At 39.4% G+C, this 22,619-nt stretch overlaps 1 protein-coding gene across 1 annotated transcript in view; it reads right to left on the bottom strand.

Moving 5' to 3' along the window:
- LOC109110691 (histone-lysine N-methyltransferase 2C-like) overlaps positions 1–22,619 on the bottom strand; it is a 60,627-nt gene that overhangs the window by 14,721 nt on the left and 23,287 nt on the right. The window contains exons 13-35 of the mRNA XM_042717960.1: positions 22,082–22,259; positions 21,639–21,737; positions 19,962–20,009; positions 18,252–18,389; positions 18,129–18,161; positions 17,904–18,053; positions 16,781–16,925; positions 16,376–16,608; positions 15,272–15,345; positions 14,465–14,668; positions 13,802–13,870; positions 10,420–12,291; positions 9,982–10,298; positions 8,208–9,892; positions 7,956–8,067; positions 7,789–7,855; positions 7,510–7,573; positions 7,050–7,282; positions 2,889–4,460; positions 2,611–2,802; positions 717–881; positions 414–555; positions 159–300 (exon numbers count right to left, since the gene is read on the bottom strand). Of these exons, the coding sequence (XP_042573894.1) occupies positions 159–300; positions 414–555; positions 717–881; positions 2,611–2,802; positions 2,889–4,460; positions 7,050–7,282; positions 7,510–7,573; positions 7,789–7,855; positions 7,956–8,067; positions 8,208–9,892; positions 9,982–10,298; positions 10,420–12,291; positions 13,802–13,870; positions 14,465–14,668; positions 15,272–15,345; positions 16,376–16,608; positions 16,781–16,925; positions 17,904–18,053; positions 18,129–18,161; positions 18,252–18,389; positions 19,962–20,009; positions 21,639–21,737; positions 22,082–22,259 (7,934 nt within the window). The remainder of the gene's footprint in view (positions 1–158; positions 301–413; positions 556–716; positions 882–2,610; positions 2,803–2,888; positions 4,461–7,049; positions 7,283–7,509; positions 7,574–7,788; positions 7,856–7,955; positions 8,068–8,207; positions 9,893–9,981; positions 10,299–10,419; positions 12,292–13,801; positions 13,871–14,464; positions 14,669–15,271; positions 15,346–16,375; positions 16,609–16,780; positions 16,926–17,903; positions 18,054–18,128; positions 18,162–18,251; positions 18,390–19,961; positions 20,010–21,638; positions 21,738–22,081; positions 22,260–22,619) is intronic.

Here is a 22,619-nt window from a genome sequence, read left to right as displayed (position 1 = left end):
TTTCATTAGCCATTAATTCAGTCCCCCTAGTACCTCTAGAACTTAGCAAAATTGCAAATGTAACTCTGCTCTGTTAAAGAAAATACACATCTGAAGGTCAGACATTGATATCACAGAAACATCAGTGCAATCCCAGTTCTTGTTATCTGTCTTCTGACCTGAGCTCTTCCTGGTTGTTATGAGGCGGGGTGGGAAGAGAAGCCGGCACATTCACAGTTTTGGGCCCCTGAGCCAGAGCTCGAGCCAGCAGCTCCTCCTCAGCCTTAAACTGCAGCGGTCGAGAAAGCAGCCCTTTGGTGACTGTTGAAACACAACAATTATTATCATTAGTGTCCACTGTCCAATATATTATACATTTTGTGATCTAAATGTATTTTTATCTTGGTTTTGGGCTATTGATATAAATTGTTCACCATCATGGCTAACAATGACGCCCCCTTTGCTGGCCAGCTCCTCTGTGGTGGCAAAGCCATTGAGCAACTTCTGGCGTGCCACTGGAGGGGGAGTCGGGGGAAGAGAGGCGGGAGGCGTGGGGGGGTTGCTCAAATTATTCTGCTGTAGAAAGATAAAAATACGAGTGACCATCTGTATGTCTCATACGTGAAATCTAATAAGTGGAGTTTACTGCTGATGTCAAGAGACTTGATGTAAGTCATAAAAAAGCTTCAGCGGCAAATGTACAGTCACAGAGTGTTTTATTAGCTGCTCTTAATTACCTTGTAAATCAGCTGGGAGTAATAGTCAGAGACACCATCCAATGAGGCGCTCCCAAATGTGCCCGAGAGACGGCTCTCTCCGTCCAGCTGTCCGCCCCCATAGGGCAAGAAATGGGCAAAGTTCACCCCCACCAGAGGCTCCATTAGGGGCAAGAGAGAAAGCTGCTGGTGCAGTGGAACAATGAGACACAAAGAGCGACATATGGGAAATGTGAGATAAAGGTCATGCTTAGAAGAGTGTTAGAAGAGACAGAGTTCCTATTTGAGTGTAATTAAGAAACCTGTCAGAAAACTGACAACTTCTAATGTGATGAGCATAAGGTATGAGATACACCTTATGCTAAGACTATTTAAAATTTATTGCTTTAAAACAATTAATTTAATTTCACAGTGATGTCATTTACTATTATAATAAAAGACAAAATATACTTTAATAAAAACACATTTAAATATGATATTAAAATAGTATTAAACTGATTTTTTCAATTTAGAATTTAGTTAAATTGAACCAAATATAGGTGCAATCTTACAAGTACAGAAAAACAATTTTTAAATGTTTTTTGAAAAGTTTCTTATGAACACCAAGGCGGCATTTATTTTTTATAGTAAAATTAGAGTATTTTGAGTAATAATTAGAGTAAAGCTGTACTATGAAATATCATTACAGTTTAAAATGTTTTCTATCTGAATATATTTTCCTGTTTTGCTAAAGCTGAATTTTCAGCATCATTACTCCAGTCTTCAGTGTCACATGATCCTTCAGAAATAATTCTAATATGCTGATTTGCTGCCCCAAAACATTTCTTCTTATTATCAAAGTTGAAAACAGAAATATTTTATTGTCAATTTAAAACAATTTAATGTGTCCTTGCTGAGTAAAAGTATTCATTCTTTCCAAAAAAAATAAAATAAAAAAATAACAACAACAAAAGTTAAATTCCTAAAAACTTAAAAATAAAACTAAAAACTAAAAATCTTCAGTCAGGAGCATTTTAAAACTGCTGTGTCGACCCCAGATTCCTCAATCTTAGGGGTCATTATCTACACCAGTGACTTTCTTTTAAGTGATGAGCACTATCCTCCATTGGCCAGTGATTTCTATTGTGATGATACATAAGACATGAGTTGCTTTGGCACAGTGTCTGTAATCATGTCTGTGATTAAAAGCAGAACATGCTTGACTCATATTGCATGACAAACATATGTACCAGATTACTGTGGATGTGCGTAACAAGAAATTGTTTTAGCAATGCAAAAAGTGTATGCTTTCTAATATTGAGTGGATTTGCTGATAGGTCTTAAATTACTGTCACTTTCTTAATGAGCATTTAGTCTTATATCTCAATAAAAATATCTAAACGTCCTCAAAAGAAAGTTTAATTGCAAAACAATTTTTTTAAAGAAATAAATTAATATTCTTATTTAGCAAGGATGCATTCAACTGATAAAAAGTGACAGTAAAAACAATGTAACAAAAGATTTCCATTTCAAATAAATGGTGTTCTTTGAAATTTCTAATTGGCAAAAAACGATTTTCATGAAAATATTAAGCAGTACAACTGTTTTCAACATTAATAACAATCAAAAGAAGAAGAAGAAGAAGAAGAAATGTTTCTTGAGCACCACAATGATTTCTTAAGGATCGTGTAACACTGAAGACTGGAGTGAAATTCAACTTTGCCACAGAATAAATAAAACTAGAACATGTTAAAACAGAAAACTGTTATTTTGACCTGTAATAATATAGTAATGTTAAATGATAAGCAGTAAAATATTACTCAAAAGACCACATTTCTGGTTTGGTGTTTATGAAGAGATATTTAAGCCCAAATGAAGGGCGTGGAAGTACATATGACTGACCTAGACCAAAAATAAAAAGGATTTTTCATTGGACCTGTTTTAACTGGGTCATTACTGGCTCAGTAGAGGAATACACTGCTTGATTCTCGTCCTCCTCTTTCTTCCTCTTTTTACAGCGGGGAGCGGGTCTGTCGCCACCCTTGGGTGCCCTCTTGTTCCTCTGTTTCTTCTTGCCCTCTGGAAGTAATGGTCCAGGGAAATCAGGGTGGTTTGAATCCGAGAATGTCTGTGGGGAAGGAAAAATGACACCATTAAGACAAGAGCTCAAAAATACCCATGTTTTGAGATGACAATATCTCCTGAACCACTCACCCCAGTGCTGTCCATGGAGCTCTGTCGCAGAAAAGCTTTGCAGTCCATGAATCCCTCTTCCTCTGACCTCAAACTGTCTTCAGACCTCTGGTGAGGCAGTGCAGGAGGTGGAGTCCTCTTATTCTTCAGGAGGTGTTTGAGGAGTTCATTCCCAGCTTCTCCTTTCGAGCTGCTGGCTGGACTTTGGCTCGCAGGATGAAGCAACATTCCCTCCCTCTCTACCTCTACCTTGACCATGCCTAGTCCCATTTCCATCTCCATTCCTTTATGCCCATGGCAGTCACTCGCCTCCACCTTTTCCAATTTGATGTTGGACAGGATCCTGTCATGCATTTCCTGTTGGCCCATGGCCATCTCTGGCCCTCCACCACAGCTGCCTTCAGAGAGCTGGCGCTCCAGCTCAGAGTGGGGCTGGCTGCTCATGGAGCCTGGTGTAGACGATCCAGGCTGGGACGTCTCACAGAACTCATGGTCGCCGAAGACCATTTGGTTCCTTGTTGGTGTGGATGATGTATCTGAGACGCAGGGTGTTAACGGGGCTGTCAGGTCCGAGCGAGGTGTGGAAGGAGCTCTCAGTGACTCACAATCATCATCTTTCTTCTTCTTGCGGCTCCTTTTTTTCTTGCCCTTCTCCTCCGGAATGATGTTGGAGTACAGTTGGATCAGTGACGGACCGGGACCTGGAAAGTTCGGAGGCAAGGGCATGGGACCCTCCATTGGGAACTGATGCCTTTGAGTTGGATTCTGAGGCAACATGTTTGGCCCAGGATATCTCTGAGGTCTAGCTTGTGCCTGGACAAAGTTAGGCCCATGGGGTGCTAGGTTCTCAGAAACAAACCCCGGTCCCATTTCCTGAGGGAACGGACCGTTACCCATCATTGGTCTGGATGGTCCTCCAACGAACCCTGGTTGCATGCCTTGCTGCTGTGGAAATGGTTGGCCTGGCATCTGCTGCTGCATTCTGGGTGGCTGCATGAAGTCCTGCGGTAGCTCCTGGTTGTAAAAAGGCATTTGTGACAAGGCCCTCATTGTTCCATCTTGGCAGTTAGGAACTTGCTGTTGCTCCATGCAGTGTTTCACATGCTGTCTTTCCACCTCCTTCATAAGCTGCACTCTTTGCCTCTCCTGCTGCTCCCGTAGCCGCTCCTTGCGCTCACGCTCCTGGAAGCTTTCACTAAATGGGTTGGTATCATCGAAATTTACATGAGGAGACTCGCCACCTGCCTGCCCCTGACTGGGCCTTGCCACTGCCGGCTGCGTAGGTTGTGCCTGCACTACTTGAGCGGGCATTACTCCTGGCATTTGAGGTGCTCCACTGGGAACAGGTGCACCAGGGTGCCAACCTGCTGTGTTGGTCACACTAGTTGCATCTGGTTGGCCAGGGTGGAGATGAATGGGCATCATGGGACCCATCATAGGTTGGTTCATTGGGGGCCCAACTGGCATCATGCCAGCATGAGGCTGCATTGGTGGCATTCCATGCATCATTGCAGGCTGCATGTTACCTTGTTGCTGCTGTTTAACCCTATACTCCTCTATCAGCTCTGCATGCTCCTTCTGCTGTTTGCGAATCTGGAAAAGGTACAGAAAAAATTGGACTGAAACATTTGCAACTACATGTTTTTTTCCATTTATTTAAACATGTCCTTGACAATTACAAGAAAAGTTTGAGGAAATATGTCCTTGTCTTTCTACTATATAGTGGTGAATCTTTGAAACAATGTATGTATCGGTAGGGTAGGCAATTTTGGAGAGGATAGCAATAGCAAGCTAGCTTTGAAAGCATAAGATCCCACCCTCCCTGCAAAATCAGTCTCCAAATCCACGCCTCCTCCAAAACACATGATCACGCACAGGGAAACCAGAGGCTAACAGCGAAACAATGAGAGAGCGTTGGTGAAGGGTTGAATGCAATGCTGTCAGATGACCTCATGTCATAATATCACAATAAAAACGCCTTCCATTCTCACGCTGATGACGTATCATGTCTATGTGAACAGGGTGCGCAGAAGGATGCAAATTCATATGTTGACAGGCAGGTAGGACAGCCTATCATAGCCCTCAGACCGAGGGATAGGACTGGACAAACATTTTATGGTCCTATGCCTTCCAAAGATTATATAAATACATTTAGACCACTTAACTTAGTGGTTGCGATTGGAATGTGAAGAGACTTTCAACCCAAAAAACAACAACATGTTTTTGAACCAAATCACCTACCCTGCCTTTAAGTCAACAACTGTATGTTAGAAATAATAATAATACTCTTCTTTAGACATTAATTCACTGTAAATGTATCAGTATTTCTTACATCTTACATCATTACCTTTTCAAATTGTACAAACCATAGCTGAACCATAGATTTAACAAATCAAGACTTGTTAGTTTAAATGAATTTTTCTATCTTTGACTGTTACAAAGGGTCATCCAAATATTTAAGGACTTAAGGAATTTGTATTTATATTAGGGCTGTCAGTTTAACGTGTGAGCTTAATTAATTAGTTATGAAAAAATAACGCGATTTAAATATTTTAATGCACTGGCCCCGCCCCCAGACCTGTACGTCATCTTACATTTCGTACAGTGGAGTGTTGACAAATATGATGCAGGGCAACAACTCCATAAATGCAGTTATGCCCTAAAATTCAAGATACTGGTTTCTGTCTCATATTTACACCATAGGATAAGCGACAGACTATCACACAAGCAGCGAAAGCAATATCACACGAGAGCTATTTTTGTTATGAAGAACAAGTGCAAATGTGATTTTATTTCAGAAAATAAGAAGTTAATATTGTGCTATATTTTAAACACAATTTTCTAAAATCCACATCAAAATTGCCAACAAAAACATAACTGTAAAGCCACAGCAGAACACAGCAAAACTGCGTCTGTGAGCAACACAGCGGTGTTTGGTTTCTGAATGAATCTGCGTTTTGAACAAATCGTGTGAACCAATGATTCAGTAGCCCATTCGTACCCTGTGTCCTAACGTGCATACTATCCACCCTATCTGCCCTAAATAGCATTGAAAATGACTAAAATCACACAGAATTTAGGATGGATAGTGTGCACATTGGGACGCAGACATAGAGCTGTTTACTTCATTCCTGAGTGAATCAGCCGTTTGAACGAATCAACTCATAAAGACGTTTACCGCCCCCTGCTGGTAGTTTTAGTTTCTTCTTTAAAGTATCATTTCATTTATTAAAAAAAGGTATAATTAAAGGGATTAAAGGGACAGTTCAACAAAAATAAAAAAAAATGAATTAATAAATTCTGTCATCATTTACTCACCCTCATGTTGTTTTAAACCTGAATGACTTTCTTTTGCACAACATAAAAGAAGGTATTTTAAATACGGTTTATAACTAAGCTGTTTTGGTCACTAGTGACTTTCATTGCATGAACAAAAAATACTGAGATGTTTCTCAAATTATCTTCTTTTATGTTCCATACTTTATGTTAGGCCATTGTAGCCTAAACATTTAACACAATAATAGATTTATTATCTATTTAGAATTATCTTTTGGGGGTATTTTCACAGCCAAATTTAGTTTGCGATTAATTATATTAATTAATCGCAGCACCCTGTAATTAACTAGATTAAAAATTTTAATCGACTGACATTCCTAATTCATATTAAAACATTCTGAAAAACTATTAAATAGTAAGATGTTAACACTAAGGATGATAGCTAAAGTATTAATAACTGTTCTAATTTTCTGAGAATAATGATGTCCATGCCACAACTTTAGTGAAAACAACACAGAGAAACAATATCATTTTAATCACTTTCAAAGTGTTTTTTTGTAATCTGATGAATGATAAAAACACTGACAGCCAATCAGAATCCACCTGACTTTGAAGAACTTGAGCATTTAAAGCAGCAGAAGACAACTGCAGCACACACTTATATTAAACAGATGGCTATCTTCCATTGGTGTGGACACTAGTATGTGCATGGGCTTTAAATCAAATGATAAGGAGCTTTGTTTTCAATTATGAAATATGTGTTAATCAATGCAATTATAATACTTTTTTAGGTTATCTTATAAACTGAAAATTGTTTATTAGGTTTATTTTTCAGAAAGAGGTCAGGGACTTCATCTGTAAGCAAAGATAAAACCATGAATGACTGATATTATGTGTGTGCTTTACCTGTTCCAGCTGTTTCTGCACCACCCCCTGTTGCTCTGTCACATGTTTCAGCTGCTCTGCGTCCTCCTCAGGAAACTCCCGTCCTGCTTTCTTGGCAGTTCTCTGCTTGGCTGACAGGGCCTTTTTAGACTTTCTATGGGCCCCAATCTGCTCCTCCAAAAACTTCTGCTGCATCTGAAGCAGCTGCTGGGTTTCCCTGAGCCAGTCTTCATACTGAACCTTCTGTGCATCATCTTGATGGGGAAAAGGTTGGAATTATTTAATTACTGGCATACAGAATACACTTTTATGGTCAAGTGTAAAATGACGATTTAAATATTTTAGTAAATAAGTAAATACTTATTTTGGAATTACATTACCCATTATACACATCTTCATATTCAGAATGTTTGTTTCATAACTGGATGTGTAACACTAATGTGGACTGTATTACTGATATCCATAATTATTAAAGACTTACGGGAAAATCCTGGTCCACAATTTGGGGGATTGGGTCGTGTCATGTGAGGAGCAGGTTTGCCATCCTAATTGAGAAATTAACAGAACATTGAGACAATCTGAAATTACTACACTCTTACTGGTAAGTAAACGAACATCAAATTAGCCAAAATATTTAATAAAAACACACAAGAGGTGTAGGCATTTAAATTCAGCTGAAATCTGCTGAATTTTGTGCAGAGTTCTACACACTCAGATTCCATGTGTGCCTGCTGATAAGAAGAAATCTGAAGAGTCTCACCTGTCCAGCCAACTGCACTGGAGCTATACCTCCATCAGGGCCTGGTAGCGCCTGCCCTGTCTGGACACTAATTGAGATTTTGTGAAGAAAAGCCATTAATGAAAAAGCTCATACACTGAAATAAATCTAATAATATTTCAGTCTAATAAACAAGACCATTCACTCACTTGTTCATGACCATAGGAGACATTCCCATGTTGTTCTGGACCACCATTTTATTGATTCCTTTCAATGCAACCATCTTTGCCTTCATTATGGGGTCTGTGATAGCATCAAAATCTGAATAAATCAATGGAAAAGTATGCAAATTTAAGTAATTTATTGTCAAGTACACATTTTTGCCACATGCAACAGAGAAAGGCCTTATATCGAATCAAGGAAGAACAGAATTACATCTTGTTATATTAGCTATCCCTTACCTATGTTGGGGAAGAATGAATCACTGGGACGCTGTCTTATCATAGCTTGCATTTGCTTCTGCTGCTGCTGCTCCTGTCTCTCCTGATCCAGGAGGTCTTGGAGAAGGAGTGGTTGCTCCTCCAGAAGCAGTGGTCTGATCTGATTGCCTTGTTGTGACAGCATTGCCTGTTGAGCAAGAATACTGTGTTGTTCCCCTGAGAGTACAGCATCCTTTTGATCCATACCAAAAATATGGCTTTGTTGTTGTTCCTGAATGGAGCCTGCAACTTCTAATGCACTTTCACCATGAGAAGACACCATTGATTGGTCAATACTGAGGCCTGTATCCATCCCCTGCACTGAGAAGTTTCCTTGACCCAGCATAGTGCTACTGAGTGACACTGTAGCTTCCTGACTTGGTGGGTCGCCTTGTGCTGATGAATGTTCCTGCTTCTGTGAATCACCTTCTGGTGGTACATTGACCAGCATGCTTGAAAGCAATGGATTAGCACCTGGGTGAATTCCAGACTTTGGAGCCTGTAAACTGGCATCAATATCACTTTCAAAGCCAGCTTGATTAATGGCAGCACTATCATTTACCTGATTCTTACAAGATGTGTCTTGGGACAAGCAATCTTTAATTCCAATTTTGCTATCCTCTTCTGTTTTCAAGGAAACCAACATCTGATCTTGAGGAATGTCTGGACTGATGTGACCTTGAGACTGAGCAGTTTTTTCTATTACTTCTTTCGCTGTTGATATCGAGCTTGATGATGATGATGATGATGAGCCATCAAAAATATCAGTCTTTTTCTCAGCTTTTGTCTTTTGGAAATCAGACGTCTCAGTGTGGTCTTCTATTTGATCACTGAGATCCAGGTCCTCATTAAGATCTAAATCAGCATCAGCATAGGCAATTATATCAAATTTCCCAGATGTTAAGAAGTCATCTAGATGCAGGTCATTCGTTTCAAGATCCAAGTCCTTTCCATCATCTGGATCAAGATTTAAGTTCTCTAAATCGGCATCCACAAGGTCCTTCACCTCAACATCTTCAAGGTCCTTCACAGCAGATTCATCAGTATCGATTTTCTCCTCAGGTACTTCATTTGTGGATAAAGGGACCTCAATGTTTTGAACAGCAGATGTAGCACCAATACTTGTGAGTAAGGGAGCACTGAGAGTCTCACTGGAAGCAGGTTGGCTTATAGACCTCGTCAGGGGGATTTGTGGATGTCCAGCTCTCAACGGAATATTGGCTTGTTGTAAATTCCCCAAGCTGAGAGATGCCTGCATTAGCGTACTGGCTACCTGAGACTGATTAATTGTAGTGTCTATTGTCCTTGGAACTTGATTGAAGGGGAATCCCATTTCTTGGCCACCCATGAAACCTGGGGGTCGTTGCTGTGAGGGCGATTCCATTCGATTTCCCTGCATAGTAGGAGCTCCAAAGGGAAACCGGAGTCTGCTATCTGGCGCTCTGTGTCTCAGTTCTATGAAAGGCTGCCCCATGATGTTGTGCTGTTGCACATGCATGCCACGAGGAGGTAAATGTGGGGCTACTAAGGGGTTGCCTCCTATAGACTTCCCCAAGTCCATAGACATGGATCTTCTCATCTGTGGATGAGCTTCAATTATTGGGTCGTGCATCTGATGCAGTCTTGGAGCTCTTATAGGACCTTGGACATTAGGAGTGAGAGGCATCCTAAAATCAACAAAATAACATTATATTTGCAGTGTTTTTGAATAACATTAGTCCCTACATTTTATACATAAGTATATAAATTCACCCACCTTGGCCCAAGCTGCCTTATATTTGAGTCAGCATCTGCAGGAAACTGTGGTCTAGGAAACTGGCCTTCAGGGAAATGCCCCTGTTGATCTCCTGGGAATGGCCCATGAAATCTCTGAGGGGCTCTCACAGTTCCTGGACCAGGATATGGTGGTGGTGGGCGATTGAAAATTTCACTCTGTTGGCCTGTAAACTCCTGACTCCAGTGTTGAGGGGTTCCTGGAGGCATGGTCAGAGGAAGGTCCTGTATACCCTTATCTTGACGTATGGCACTCTTCTGCTGTTGCTGTTTGAGGATCAGCTCTCGAATACGCAGACGCTGTAAACAAATTAACATTGTGTTAATTAGTGTTGTACAAGTTATATATTGTAACCAATACAGTGCTCATCATAAGCAAAGAAACCATTTTAAATAGAGTAGCAACAAAATAAAACCACACCTGTCTGAGTCTTTCCTCAGCTTCAGCAAGTGGTACCGTTTGAGCTTCAGTGCTGGGCTGGCCCATGAGGTGGGAACTCATACTTTGTACCAAACCTTGTTGTTCTTTATTTTCTCCACATTGAGGATGTTGAAGCATGGGGGCCTGCTCAAAAGGGCCATGGATGGGAGTCTGATTGGGTCGACTGGATATCAGCTGAGATACGGTTTCATCAGTCATGCTCAGATGTTTAAGAGTCTGAGGTCCATGTTTTGTTGGACTGGCAAAAGAGTCTTGCATCAAGACTTGAGGAGGAGAGAATGGATCTTGACTGGCCATGGGCCCAGGTACCAATCCCTGTCCGACTCCTCCAGGATGAGGTGTTCGTGAGGGATGTGCACATGAATCATTAGGTAATGACTGGGATCTTCCCAATGACTGTGCGTGAGGATCAGGCACTACAGGGCGTGGCAGTCCAGGGGGTTGACTAAAAGAATCAGGAGTCCTTTGGTGACTTGGAGACTTGGGGAACCGGTCTGCCATTCCTGAGCGTGGGGTCCCAGGGGGTTGAGCGTAAGGGTCCATTGACATAGGGGACATTATGCGGTTTTGGGTCTGCTGTTGAGCCTGCTGAGAGGGTTGATTTATCATGACCGGATGACGAGATGCAGGCTGCTGAGAGTAGGGTTCAGGGTCATGTGGTCTAGGTGTGCCTGGCATTCTAGCGTATGGGTTAGAAAATGGTGATTGGCCAAAAGGGTCACTCGAAGGTCTTGGTGCAGCAGACTGTTGTCCATAGGGATCACATTGGGAATAGTCTGGCCGAGGGGTGGAAGGGGCTCGAGCATATGGGTTACAGGAAGGCTGGCGTGCCATTGGCCCAGGCTGAGAAAAAGGGAATGTTTGGGGCTGTCGTGAAAGCCTCTGATTTGCATAGCCATCACCTACTGCAGGACGAGGAGTGAGCGGAGGCTGTGCATAAGGATCGTTCTGTTGATTCTGGGAAAATGATTCAGAAGAACGAGGGGGCATCATTGGTCTTTCGAAGGGATCCCCACTTGCTCTCCGTGCATGCATACCTCCATATTGTTCCTGAGCCTGAGGGGGTGGCATAGGGGTTTTAAAGACCTGGACGGACCCTGATTCATTGCTGCCTGGGATAGGAGTGAGTAAAGGACGAGCATATGGGTCTGAGAGTATCATCCTGCCCTGGGGCATCCTCTGGTAGGCTTCCTTTCTCACAGACACCCTAGAGAATGGATCATGGCCTGGGGAGCCAATAAGATGCCTCCCTTCCACTGTTTGACTTGCTCTGGGAGGGCACATAGGTTTGAGAAAAGGGTCTGTAGCTCCTGCTGGCCTTGGGGTGTCTGGGGGCTTGGCATAGGGGTCATTACATATGGCTGTTGGAGAGCCAATTGGCTCTGAAAGACCTCTGGGAGATTTCCCTGATTCTGAGTTACGGCGTGAAGTTCCCTGCCCAGTAGGTGGTGGTCTGGGTGTGCCTACCATTTTGGTATAGGGATCCCAGGGTGAGGATGGTCTGGAGCCAGAGGAGCTTGGGGAGAAGATCTGAGGGCTCTGTGGCTGAGATCCTGAAGATGGGGGTGGTGGATGAGGGCGCAAAAAGACGTCATCTGGGGAACACGATGTGGGCGTGCCGGGCAACTGTGACTTTGGAACCCCATTTTTTGAACTGGGCTGCTTGGGAGACATGTTCCCACTGTTGGAGTGTCCAGATACTGGACTCTTCTGTTGATCAGAAGAGTCATGCTCAGATTGGCTGATTGATGGAAGTTGTTGCTGCTGCTGCTGAAGTTGTTCATTCTTCACCTGCTCAAGTTTCTGTGTAGCTTCGATCTTAGCTTGCTGCTTACTTTTCTGTCTCATTTGCCAACAGTAAGTGAAAAAATATATAATAATTAAATTCATTGAATTAAATTCATTGAATAGTAATACATCAAGCTAACATAAATATAAATTCTTTATTTTAGAGTTTAAAACCATTTTTCTGTCTTTTGGCAAGCTTAAAGGGTTACTCCACCCAAAAAGGTCAAGAAAAGTATGAAAGACATCATCGGAATAGTCCATCTGCCATCAGTGGATCAATCTTAATATTATGAAGTGACAAGAATACTTTTTGTACACGAAAAAAAAAAAAAAAAAAAAAAAAAACTTTATTCAACAATTTGTTTCTCTCCGCATCACCGTAGCGGCATTTTGGGAAACAAATGCTGAACGCAATCTTTGTACACTTTTCTGTGTCAGCCGTGACACAAGGATACACAAGGTTTTCTACGTGTAATTACTTTTTTGATTTGAATTAAAACAGTGCATCCGTGCAGCGCGGCTAACACAGAAGAGCGTACACTGCTTGTGTTCAGCGGATATTCCCCAAAATGCCGCTATGGTGATACGGAGAGACAGAGAGGAGACGAATTGTCGAATAAAGTTGTTATTTTTGTTTTCTTTGCGTACAAAAAGTATTCTCATTGCTTCATAATATTAAGATTGATCCACTGATGGCAGATGGACTATTCTGACGACGTCTTTCATACTTTTCTGGACCTTGACAGTGTATTTTACTTGGCAGTCAATTGGACAGTCACAAGCCTCCCGGTTTTCATCCAAAATATCTTAAATTGTGTTCCAAAGACGAACAAATCTTTTACGGGTTTAAAAAAACGACATGGGGGTAAGTGATTAAGTATCCCTTTAATTACTTCTTGGCACAAGGGGACACAGGTGTATTTCATTTAAAGTTCTGAGAATTTCCTAAGATGTCTGAGTTAATGCATGAAGAAAATGTCACATTTCAAACATTTTTCATATTCCTTTCCGCGCTCTCAAGTGAAGAAATATGCTTTAGTAGAATTTATTCTAAAGGCTGCTCATGTAAACATTTCAACATTAAAAACTGTAGCACAAAATGCAGTTGTGACTAGGGCTGTGACGATAATCACATTACCGCGGTAATGAGATGCCAACTGTGGTGTTAAAGTCATAACCGTCATCACCGCACTTTTTTTGCAAGGTATTTGCAGGAGGAAGCTAGAGGTCTGCATTCCTGAATGCAAGGCAATGCAGACCTCTAGCTTCCTCCTGCAAATACCTTGCAAAAAAAGTGCGGTGATGATGGTTATGACCTCAACACCGCGGTCGGCATCTCATTACCGCGGTAACATGACCAGATTTCTTGCGACGTGGGATTAAATTCCCGAATAAAACAAGGTAGCAATCGGAAACTCTGGTGTAATTTGAACAGGAGCGGGCGGTCTAACAATATCCCTTCCCAGCGTCCTTTCAGAACAGCATATCTGCATATATATGCGTTTATATTCACGGACTGTTACCCAAAAAACAATGTCTAAAGAAATAGGAATCGAAGTTCAGCACAACTCACCAGAACTAAGCAATGTTGGGGCATGTTGAGCTCGGCTTGTTCTTTCTGCAGCTTTCTCAGGTTGTTATTCTTAATAATTTATTGTACAAAGAATGGGTTACAAACAATGACAAACACTGCTGCATAATTCCTATTAAACTCAAAAGATATAAAAAAAACAACAAAGTTATAGAAATAAATATTATTTTATGTTAATATTGTAAATATAATTTGCTGTTTTAATAATAAAGAAGACTACTACTTTATTATTATTAATTTCTATGTTCATTTACAAGCTGCATGCATTCTTGATCAAAAGTCATTGAAGATTTCCCCGGCGGGGGGTGGGTGTTATAAAACGCTAAACCGCGTGATTTGTTGCTTCTTCACCGCGGTAAGAAAAAATCCCATACCGTCACAGCCCTAGTTGTGACACATTTGTTACACGTTTATTGCTTTTAATGTAACTCTTCTATTATTCTGCAAATTGTTTGATGTCCACCATCAGACCAAACATGCATTAAAATAATTCTCACTGAAAAATAAAACTTGCAACTCAGTTTTACAAATCAAGTCAAAGACATAGAAATGTCATTTATATCATTTATTTGACAAAACCAAAACATTTCTGGCTGTCAATAAGTAATTTAGCTCTTTTCCTAACAAATGTCTATAGAGACTTACCTGTCTATACTTCCATTCTTGTTCATGCTCTGACTCCTTGTGCTTCAGTGGATCTTTGAACAGTAATTCCGGGTCCAGTGGTGGAATAGCAGGATCAAACACTTCTAAGGGCTGCTCTGGCTGAGGCGGCTGCCGCTTACTGCTCTCGTTGGACATCTGAACTTTGTTAATGCGCAGGGCTGCCCTGTTATCTCTGGCCTTTTGCTGTGAATGGAAAAGTGGTTGTGCAGTGTTGATATCAAAGAAAGACCATTGAAATTCAAAGGTTGCATAAATTTGCTAAAATTACATGGTTTTTAGACTAATTGTCTAAAAGCATTTTTATTTTAAGTGGCACACTTTCACGTCAAGGTAATGTTGCCTTTAATCATATCTTTTGAAATGTATTTATCTCTTAGACCGTAATGAGCTCCTTGGGTCCAATTTATTCCTTTTATTTGACCAACACTCAAGGGTCCCTATATCCTGCTAAAATAAATTCTAAAGCCCTATTCGGATGGGACTAGTTTTCTAAACTACCTTTGATTTTTGATTCTTATCACCTGACGTCTGTGATTTTCATGTACCAATTCGGACGGGACTAGCATCTCTGTTTATTACAGAGGTGGGAAGGTCTGTTTTGTACATCTGGGCATCGCAGAGATCACATGCTCTGTATGCGTGCATTTCGTATAGACATTCTGATTGATTACCATAGTATAACCACAGTTTTACTACAAATGCCATGGCTAGTATAGCAAAACCATGCTTAACCATGGCTAGTATAGCATAAACTCAATGTACTGCAGCAGATGCTGTGTAACTTACCACATATGGAGCCCGGTCCTGAGAACTTGCTTTTCTCCAGAGTTTTGCAATTTGTTTTACTCGTGTTGACCAGTCTGTAAGGTTTTAACATAAAAATAAAAGTATCTATTATAAGTATAACATTGAGGGATATTAAGAAGAGACCGTGTCCATTAAGGTCAACATGTAAGTCTAAATATACCATATTAACTTTCTTAATTGCATCAATATATAAAATGTTAGATTTCACACTAGGGATGTCCTGTGCAGATCTCAAGGATCGATTATTTTTTTTTTTACTTATTGGTATCGGCTCTCCTCAGTCCGATCCTTATTTTACATTATTTTACATCAGCTGTCATGCCGGTGACATGCAGTATGTGTATTATGTTGACACTCGTATGCGTGTGTTCAGCCATCATTAAAACCAAAAGAAAAAGAAACCAGTGAGGTCTGTTCTAGCATGTCACACATGTTTGAGCTTCCGTGTGCAATGCATTTGATGCACACTTTTGCAGTGATCACATATTCATTTATCATTTACTTTTATCTGTGGTCAGACTATCTAAAACGTCTTTGCCATAACGTGTTGCTATGGGTTGCGACTTGCTTCCGATTTGACTGACAGACTGGCATTCTGACACAGTGAGTTTCATGCTTTCTAACCTTATCTCCACTTTTTTTATCTTTATGTTGCAATTATTATGCTTATTGTATGTATAAAATACAAGAAGTTTACATCAGAAATCCCATGTTCTATCAATGTCTTTATACAATATGTGCAAATATATACATAGAGAGTATCATATATATATAGATAGATATATATTACTTTTACTCTCTGCATAACTCTGTATACATGGGATTGATTTTAATAACTTTGATGTACTTGAATTGTGCATCAAACAGTAGGAATATACAAGTATCGGATCAGGACTCAGTATTGGCAGATATTCAATGACTCGGATCGGATCGGGGGCAAAAAACCTGATCGGGACATCCCTATTTCATACTAAATATAGTAAAATGGATTCCTAAAAGCAAGTCGTGTTGATTGTAACATATAGTACTTTAATGATTTTCAAAACTGTATATAACAGATCATTTTAAAATCCCTTAGCTGACCTGGATATTCCTCCTTGAGGTTCGGGAAGTTGACATTAGTGTACAGGACTGGTGCGACAGTGGCAAGTTCTCCGAGCGTTTCTTCTTTCTCCCACTTCAGCGTGCTTTTCTGTGCAGTGGACATCGAGTCTCCCTCCACCTCAGAGGCAGCGGCTGGAGCAGAGGCCGAAGCTGAGCCTATAGCGGACCATGGACCAGCAGTCTCCTGCGCTATCAGATTGAACTTCCTGTCCCTGTGAAGCAGATATAATAAATGTCATCTAAAAAATACTGATTTAATCAAACCTTTTCACCTACTGAACAAGAAGAGACTAAAACAAATGTATTCTGTTCATTAATTTTTTTTTTTATCAATATTGCAGTTTAGCTGTGAGTGTGCATATGTCTGAAGAAATCAAGGCTGACCTAAAATTGTCTGAGAAAGGCATGCGCTGCATTGATGGGATATTTCGAGCCATATCAGGCCCTGCTCCAGGAGCAATTTGGGACTGTGAAAACTGCTGTTTGGGTTCCATCAAACCGTTCGTCACTGGACTTCGTGAAGACATTCCTGTACAAAAACATACTAATACAACTGAGCAACGGTGCATACAGCTTTCACAGTGAATGTTATTCAGTTTGATTCACCTGAGAACGAAAAACCTCAGTTTGTAAAAACAAACAAAAATGTGGTTACAGTAATGCACTTAAGGGATGAGTCAAAATGCCACAGACGCCATCGACTGAGCTTTTACAAAACCCAGAACATTCCAGAAAGGAGAAATGTGTGATTTTTGAAGAATGTGCAAATGCACAAATACCATCAACACTGAATTACAATAATAATGTCAACACAGGTTTCTTGAGCATCGCCCCTGTCTGTCATTGGCCAAACAGAAAGTCTCAACCAAAACTCCCAAAATCATGCTGGTTCAACAATATATACTTCTTTAATGACATCATGCATGTAGTGAAGTACAAATTTTTCATAATCAATCAATTCAAGACTGAATTAATGTCAGACTATTTCACTATTTTTGTTCTTCCCTGTTTTGCTCTATTTTCAGATGTTTGATTCAGTCGTAGATCACTCTTCACAATGCTTTTAATCTTTTGACAATCTAAAAGAATCGTATTGAAAGATATATTCTGATTGTACTGCATGTTTGCTTGTTTATTTTGCTCAATAGCATGATCTATGTCCACATGTAATACAAACAAGAACTTTACTTCCAACCACAACTTTCCAATGCGGTTTGTGAATATTTGTTGGAAATATGGATTCAGGAATCACTGAACTATGCTGGTAACAATAGAGCTTGCTACCACAGTTGGCTAACTATGCTTTTGGGAAATCCAACCAGAACTGGTTCGATAGTGCCACACTCTTTTGGAATTAAACCTATGAATGCTACACATTCAAACCAGCATGGGAGTATTTTAACATGGAATATATGACAGACATCATACAAATGTTACTATCAAAAGACAACTGCTAAATTAGAGTCTTAACCATATCATTAAACATTGCTTATTTTCCTAAACAAACCTGAGTTGGGTTGGGAGGGATGTAAACCAGGGACTGCGGGACCTTGCAGGGTTTGAGCTCCCTGGATCTGTTGAGTCATGTGAGGAGGCTGGCTGTTGCTGGGGCTCAGGACAGCTGTGAAGAGATCCTCCACATCCTTCCCACCAAGCTCTGCAAGGAATCGGTCAATGCTTACAACATATCGAATGAATGCGTTCACTGGCAGTCGGTGAGTTTATAACCTACCGGGTATTTTGTAGAGTCTGCTGAGTATTGATTCTGTAAGGCAGAAAGATTGGGCGTTCACATTTAGATGTTTCAGGAACAAGTATTACTATTCAACAGTGCATACATTTGTGATATACAGACCATCAGTGACCATCTTGTCCAGTTCGGGGCTGAGGATGCCATCCAGTGGCCCCTCGGGCACCTGACGTAGGTGAGTTCGGCCCAGATGAGCTTGAGATGAAACAGATGCGTCTTCTGTTAAAGTAGCAACATCCAGACCTATACAAACAAATACAGAAAAACACAAATAATGTCACATCCATCTCAACAAACTAAAACTGCAAACCGTGGACCATGTGTCCTGAAATTTGGTTGATCTTTAACACTTTCCCTGCCATTGACAGAATTTGTGTCTTTCTGTGTTTTCACTATTATACGGTACAAGGCTTTGTTACACATCATCTGAGTATTGAATGCTTGCACCAAAATACGGTGAAAAAGCAGAAACAAGCGATTGCATACAGTATGTAAGCAGACGTATATGTTAAATAACTTGATCATAAATCATTAAACAGCATGTAAATCAAAACGTTACCGAATGAAATGCCGATCCAGGAAGTGGTTTTGGACCATGCAAGCTTTGTTTATGATCTATGATTTATGTTTTGTTCATCATTCTGAATCTGATCCATATTTTGTCTTTTACAAAAATGTGATTTTCCCAGCTTTTTGTTCAAAATGTTTCTTTCTTTTTCTTTTTTTAAAAAAAGGAAACTTACCAACATTCAAGTGTTGATAAAAAGAATGTATACTGTATAGCTAGAATTAAAACATTAAAAAAGCAGATTCTCTTTTTTCATTTGACATACTGCATGCTCAAATAACAAAATATTCTGGGGGACTTTTTTCTAAAAATGAAAAAAAAAAAAAAAAAATGCTGGCAGTGGCTGGCTTTTTTCTTTCTTTTTTTCCCCAATACACTGGCAGGAAAAGGGTTAAAAACTGACAGAACAGCTCACCTAAAAATTTAATTTTTTATTCTTTTATTCACTCTCACTGTGTTTCAGATCTGTATAGCTCTCTTTTATTTGTGGACCACAAATGAAAGTCAACGGGGTCCCCAATTTTACAGACAAAGCAGTTTAAATATTCTTCAGAATATCGTGTTCTGTATAAGCAAGTCAAACAGATTTGGAACAACATGAGGGTTTGGCCAAACTATCCCTTTAACACTGAACTAAAACTAAAACGCAAAAACCAGACTAGAGCAGGTTGTGGATCTCGTTATACGAGGCATATCTGACACGGACAAAACTGAATAAATAACCTGTGCTGCAAATAATTCAAATAGAAATACTACTATGTGTTCTGAGGGAGGTCAGACTCCCTCGGCTTCCAAGGCTGCTTTTACAGCAGGGATGAGAACTCAACATCTTTCACAAATTACTAGGGTTGGTTCCTTTTCATCAAACCAAGGACGCAGTGGATCTCGGCGGTGCAGTGCCCCGTTCTTCACTCATCCATTCAAGTAGAGGCCCTGACTGCCGCTCACAGGAGGACAGTCATTCATCTACGACTTCGGTTTTTCTCTAAAACACCTCAGTTCTGAGAAACGTCCTTGACTACATCTGTTATCCCAGCGCTGCATTGCTGCATCATTCTCAATATGCTAGGTAATGTAAACTAAATGGACTGCATGATGCATAATGTTTGGCTTCAGGTGCAGTGTGCATTGTGGGTGATGTGTCAACAATCGAAAAGTAAAACAAACATTCCCATAAAACCCAAGCAAAAGGGTGCAAGAGAACAAAAGAAAAAGCAAACAACTTAAACATGATCATGAGCTCTTACCAAATGATGAAGGAGAGTACTCAACTTGGAAAGGGCAAAAATCAAGACCTACAGAGATCCAAACCAAACACAATGAGGGATCAGCACCATGAAGAGAGAAAGAAAGATTCCAGATATGATTCATACACAATGTAAAATAAAACGAGCTGAGAATGAAAAATGGAAATGCCTAGGAAAGTAATATAATGAAAAGACAATCAAGACCATCTCTTATAGATAATGAAATATTTAGAAATTAAACTATTTATTCATTTATTTTCAAAAAAAGCTAATTAATGTGTGTAATTATTAGGTGTGGAAATTTGTGTGCATCAACAATTAACTGATTTCAACTGAATAATGACTGTTTACTATTGTCTTTTTAGAGCTGCTTTACAACAGAATTGAATTTTTTTTATCACTGAATCACTATTTTCTTGTTGAATTTAAAGCTGCTTTGAAATAGCACTGTCAAGCCATTAATCATATCCAAAATAAAAGTTTGTGTGTACTGTGCATATTTGTAATTTATATATATATATATATAAAAGCTCATTCTGATATAAATACACATACATGCATGTATATATATATTTAAGAAAATATTATGTTTATATATTAAATCTTTTTATATGTCATATAAATGATAGAAATATGTATATATACATGTAAATATTTTCAAAATATATACTGCATGTGTGAATATTTATATATACATAATAAATATACACAGTACACACACATATTATATGTAAAGAAAAACCTTTATTTTGGATGTGATTAATCGTTTGACAGCACTACTTTGAAACAACCTGTATTGTGTAAAGCACTATATAAATAAAAGTGACTTGAATGACTTGAACTCAAAAGCATCCAGGCAAAAAATCGACTTCACTCTACTTTCATGTCTCTCATGTGTCAATATTTCATGTCAGTTTATTTATTTATCTAGTAAGTAGCCAAATATTAAGTGGGATAATGTACAGTAAGTCACTTATAATGGCAAAAAAAGTATCCTTGCATACAAATAACATATCCCCTATGTCTCAAACTGATATAAGCTCACAGCAAATCAAAAAATGCAAACTATGCAATAATGGAATAAAACAAGTTTCACACACTTTATGGGCAAACTTCTACATATGAAAAGTATTTCTGCTGCCAATATGTTTGCACTGACATTTCTATGAATGACATTATTTCATTGATGGGTGATGTTTCACTTGTTTTTGATAATTACTTTTCGTCATAGAAAGAATGCAAATGATATTTGTTAAACGCTCCATCTGGGTTTGATTTATGAATAAATAAAACACAATCCCCACTCCATAAAAAAAAAAAACCACACTAAGAACAACAACTCACATGCAAAAAATAATAACAAAAATCAAAACCTTATATCTATCATCTAAGCACAAGCTTCATGGCAATGTCTTTTTTTTATTATTATTATGAAAAACAAATCTAGTCAAGTGAATCCACACTTTTTAATACAATTTTCAGGGTAGTTAAAAGCTACACTACTTTTTGAAATGGGAGGCCTTACTGTAGTTTAACTATGTTTGTACCTCGTGAATTTTATGTTGCCCAACAATGATAATAGTAGAACTAGAGAGCTGGAGCCCACGGAAAGGGCTCATCTGAACAGCAAACATGTGCTGTCATTTCTCATGTTTAGAGACACTCATAAAGGCCTACCGGACTCCTCAGTTTGCCTGGTATTAGAAAACATTCCCAGCAGCTCTGTGTCTGATTTCAGCTCTTCGGACAGGTCCACTAGAGGCTCCACAGAATTCTCTGTGGATGCGGATAAAGCAGGAAAGTGATTATAAGGGCCTAATGATTGTCCTCTAAGAGAGTGTTCTAAATTGTGCAGACAAATTAAAGACAACATGAAATTGCATTTGCAACCCATTTCACTTTCCACAAGGGGACATTTCTGAGTGACTCTGCAAGACCAGGAATGTGTGTAAAGCAAGAAAATACAGTCTATTTAAATTTCATGTTGACTTTAAGAGAAATGAATGTAAAAATCAGACTGAGTATGAATGTCATATGAAAAAAAGACAAAAAAGAAAGACAAAAAAGCTGAGACAGGCTGTGTGTGTGTGTGTGTGTGTGAGAGAGAGAGAGAAACGTACGTGCTGCTACTGCTTTACTGGCCAGCGGTGGCACTGACGCACTGAGTGATGTGTTTGACAATGGCTTCATCTGATTGGCCGGGAGTTGTTTCCTGTCTCGCTCATCCTCCAGCAGCCGTGTGGTTTCCTGTCTGCTCTGTTTGCTCTTATCCAGCAGGTCTTTCCCAAAAAAGGCCTCCTGCAAGAGAAGATTGTGGAGTCTGAGTCCTTCAGAATTCTGTATAAAATGTACAAAAAGACTAATTATTCCACCATATAAAAAACTCATATATGTTTATAAAAAATTAAGAATATTAAGAAAGAAGCATAAAAAATAATAATAATAAATATAATACAATATAATGATAATAAAAAGAAGAACATTAAATTCTGCAAATCTAACAAATATAACAAGATGTACACTTCAAATCAACCAAATGTTACAAGATGTACATTTCAGATTAATGCTATTTGTTTAAACTTTATAACTTCTGTTAATCGACCAAATGTTACAAGATGTACATTTCAGATTAATGCTATTTGTTTAAACTTTATATTC

This window comes from Cyprinus carpio, chromosome B2 (assembly GCF_018340385.1).
Source record: "Cyprinus carpio isolate SPL01 chromosome B2, ASM1834038v1, whole genome shotgun sequence".
NCBI classification, from domain to species: domain Eukaryota; kingdom Metazoa; phylum Chordata; class Actinopteri; order Cypriniformes; family Cyprinidae; genus Cyprinus; species Cyprinus carpio.
The sequence above is the reverse complement of the archived record's forward strand: the minus strand, read 5'-3'. Positions and strand labels throughout refer to the sequence as shown.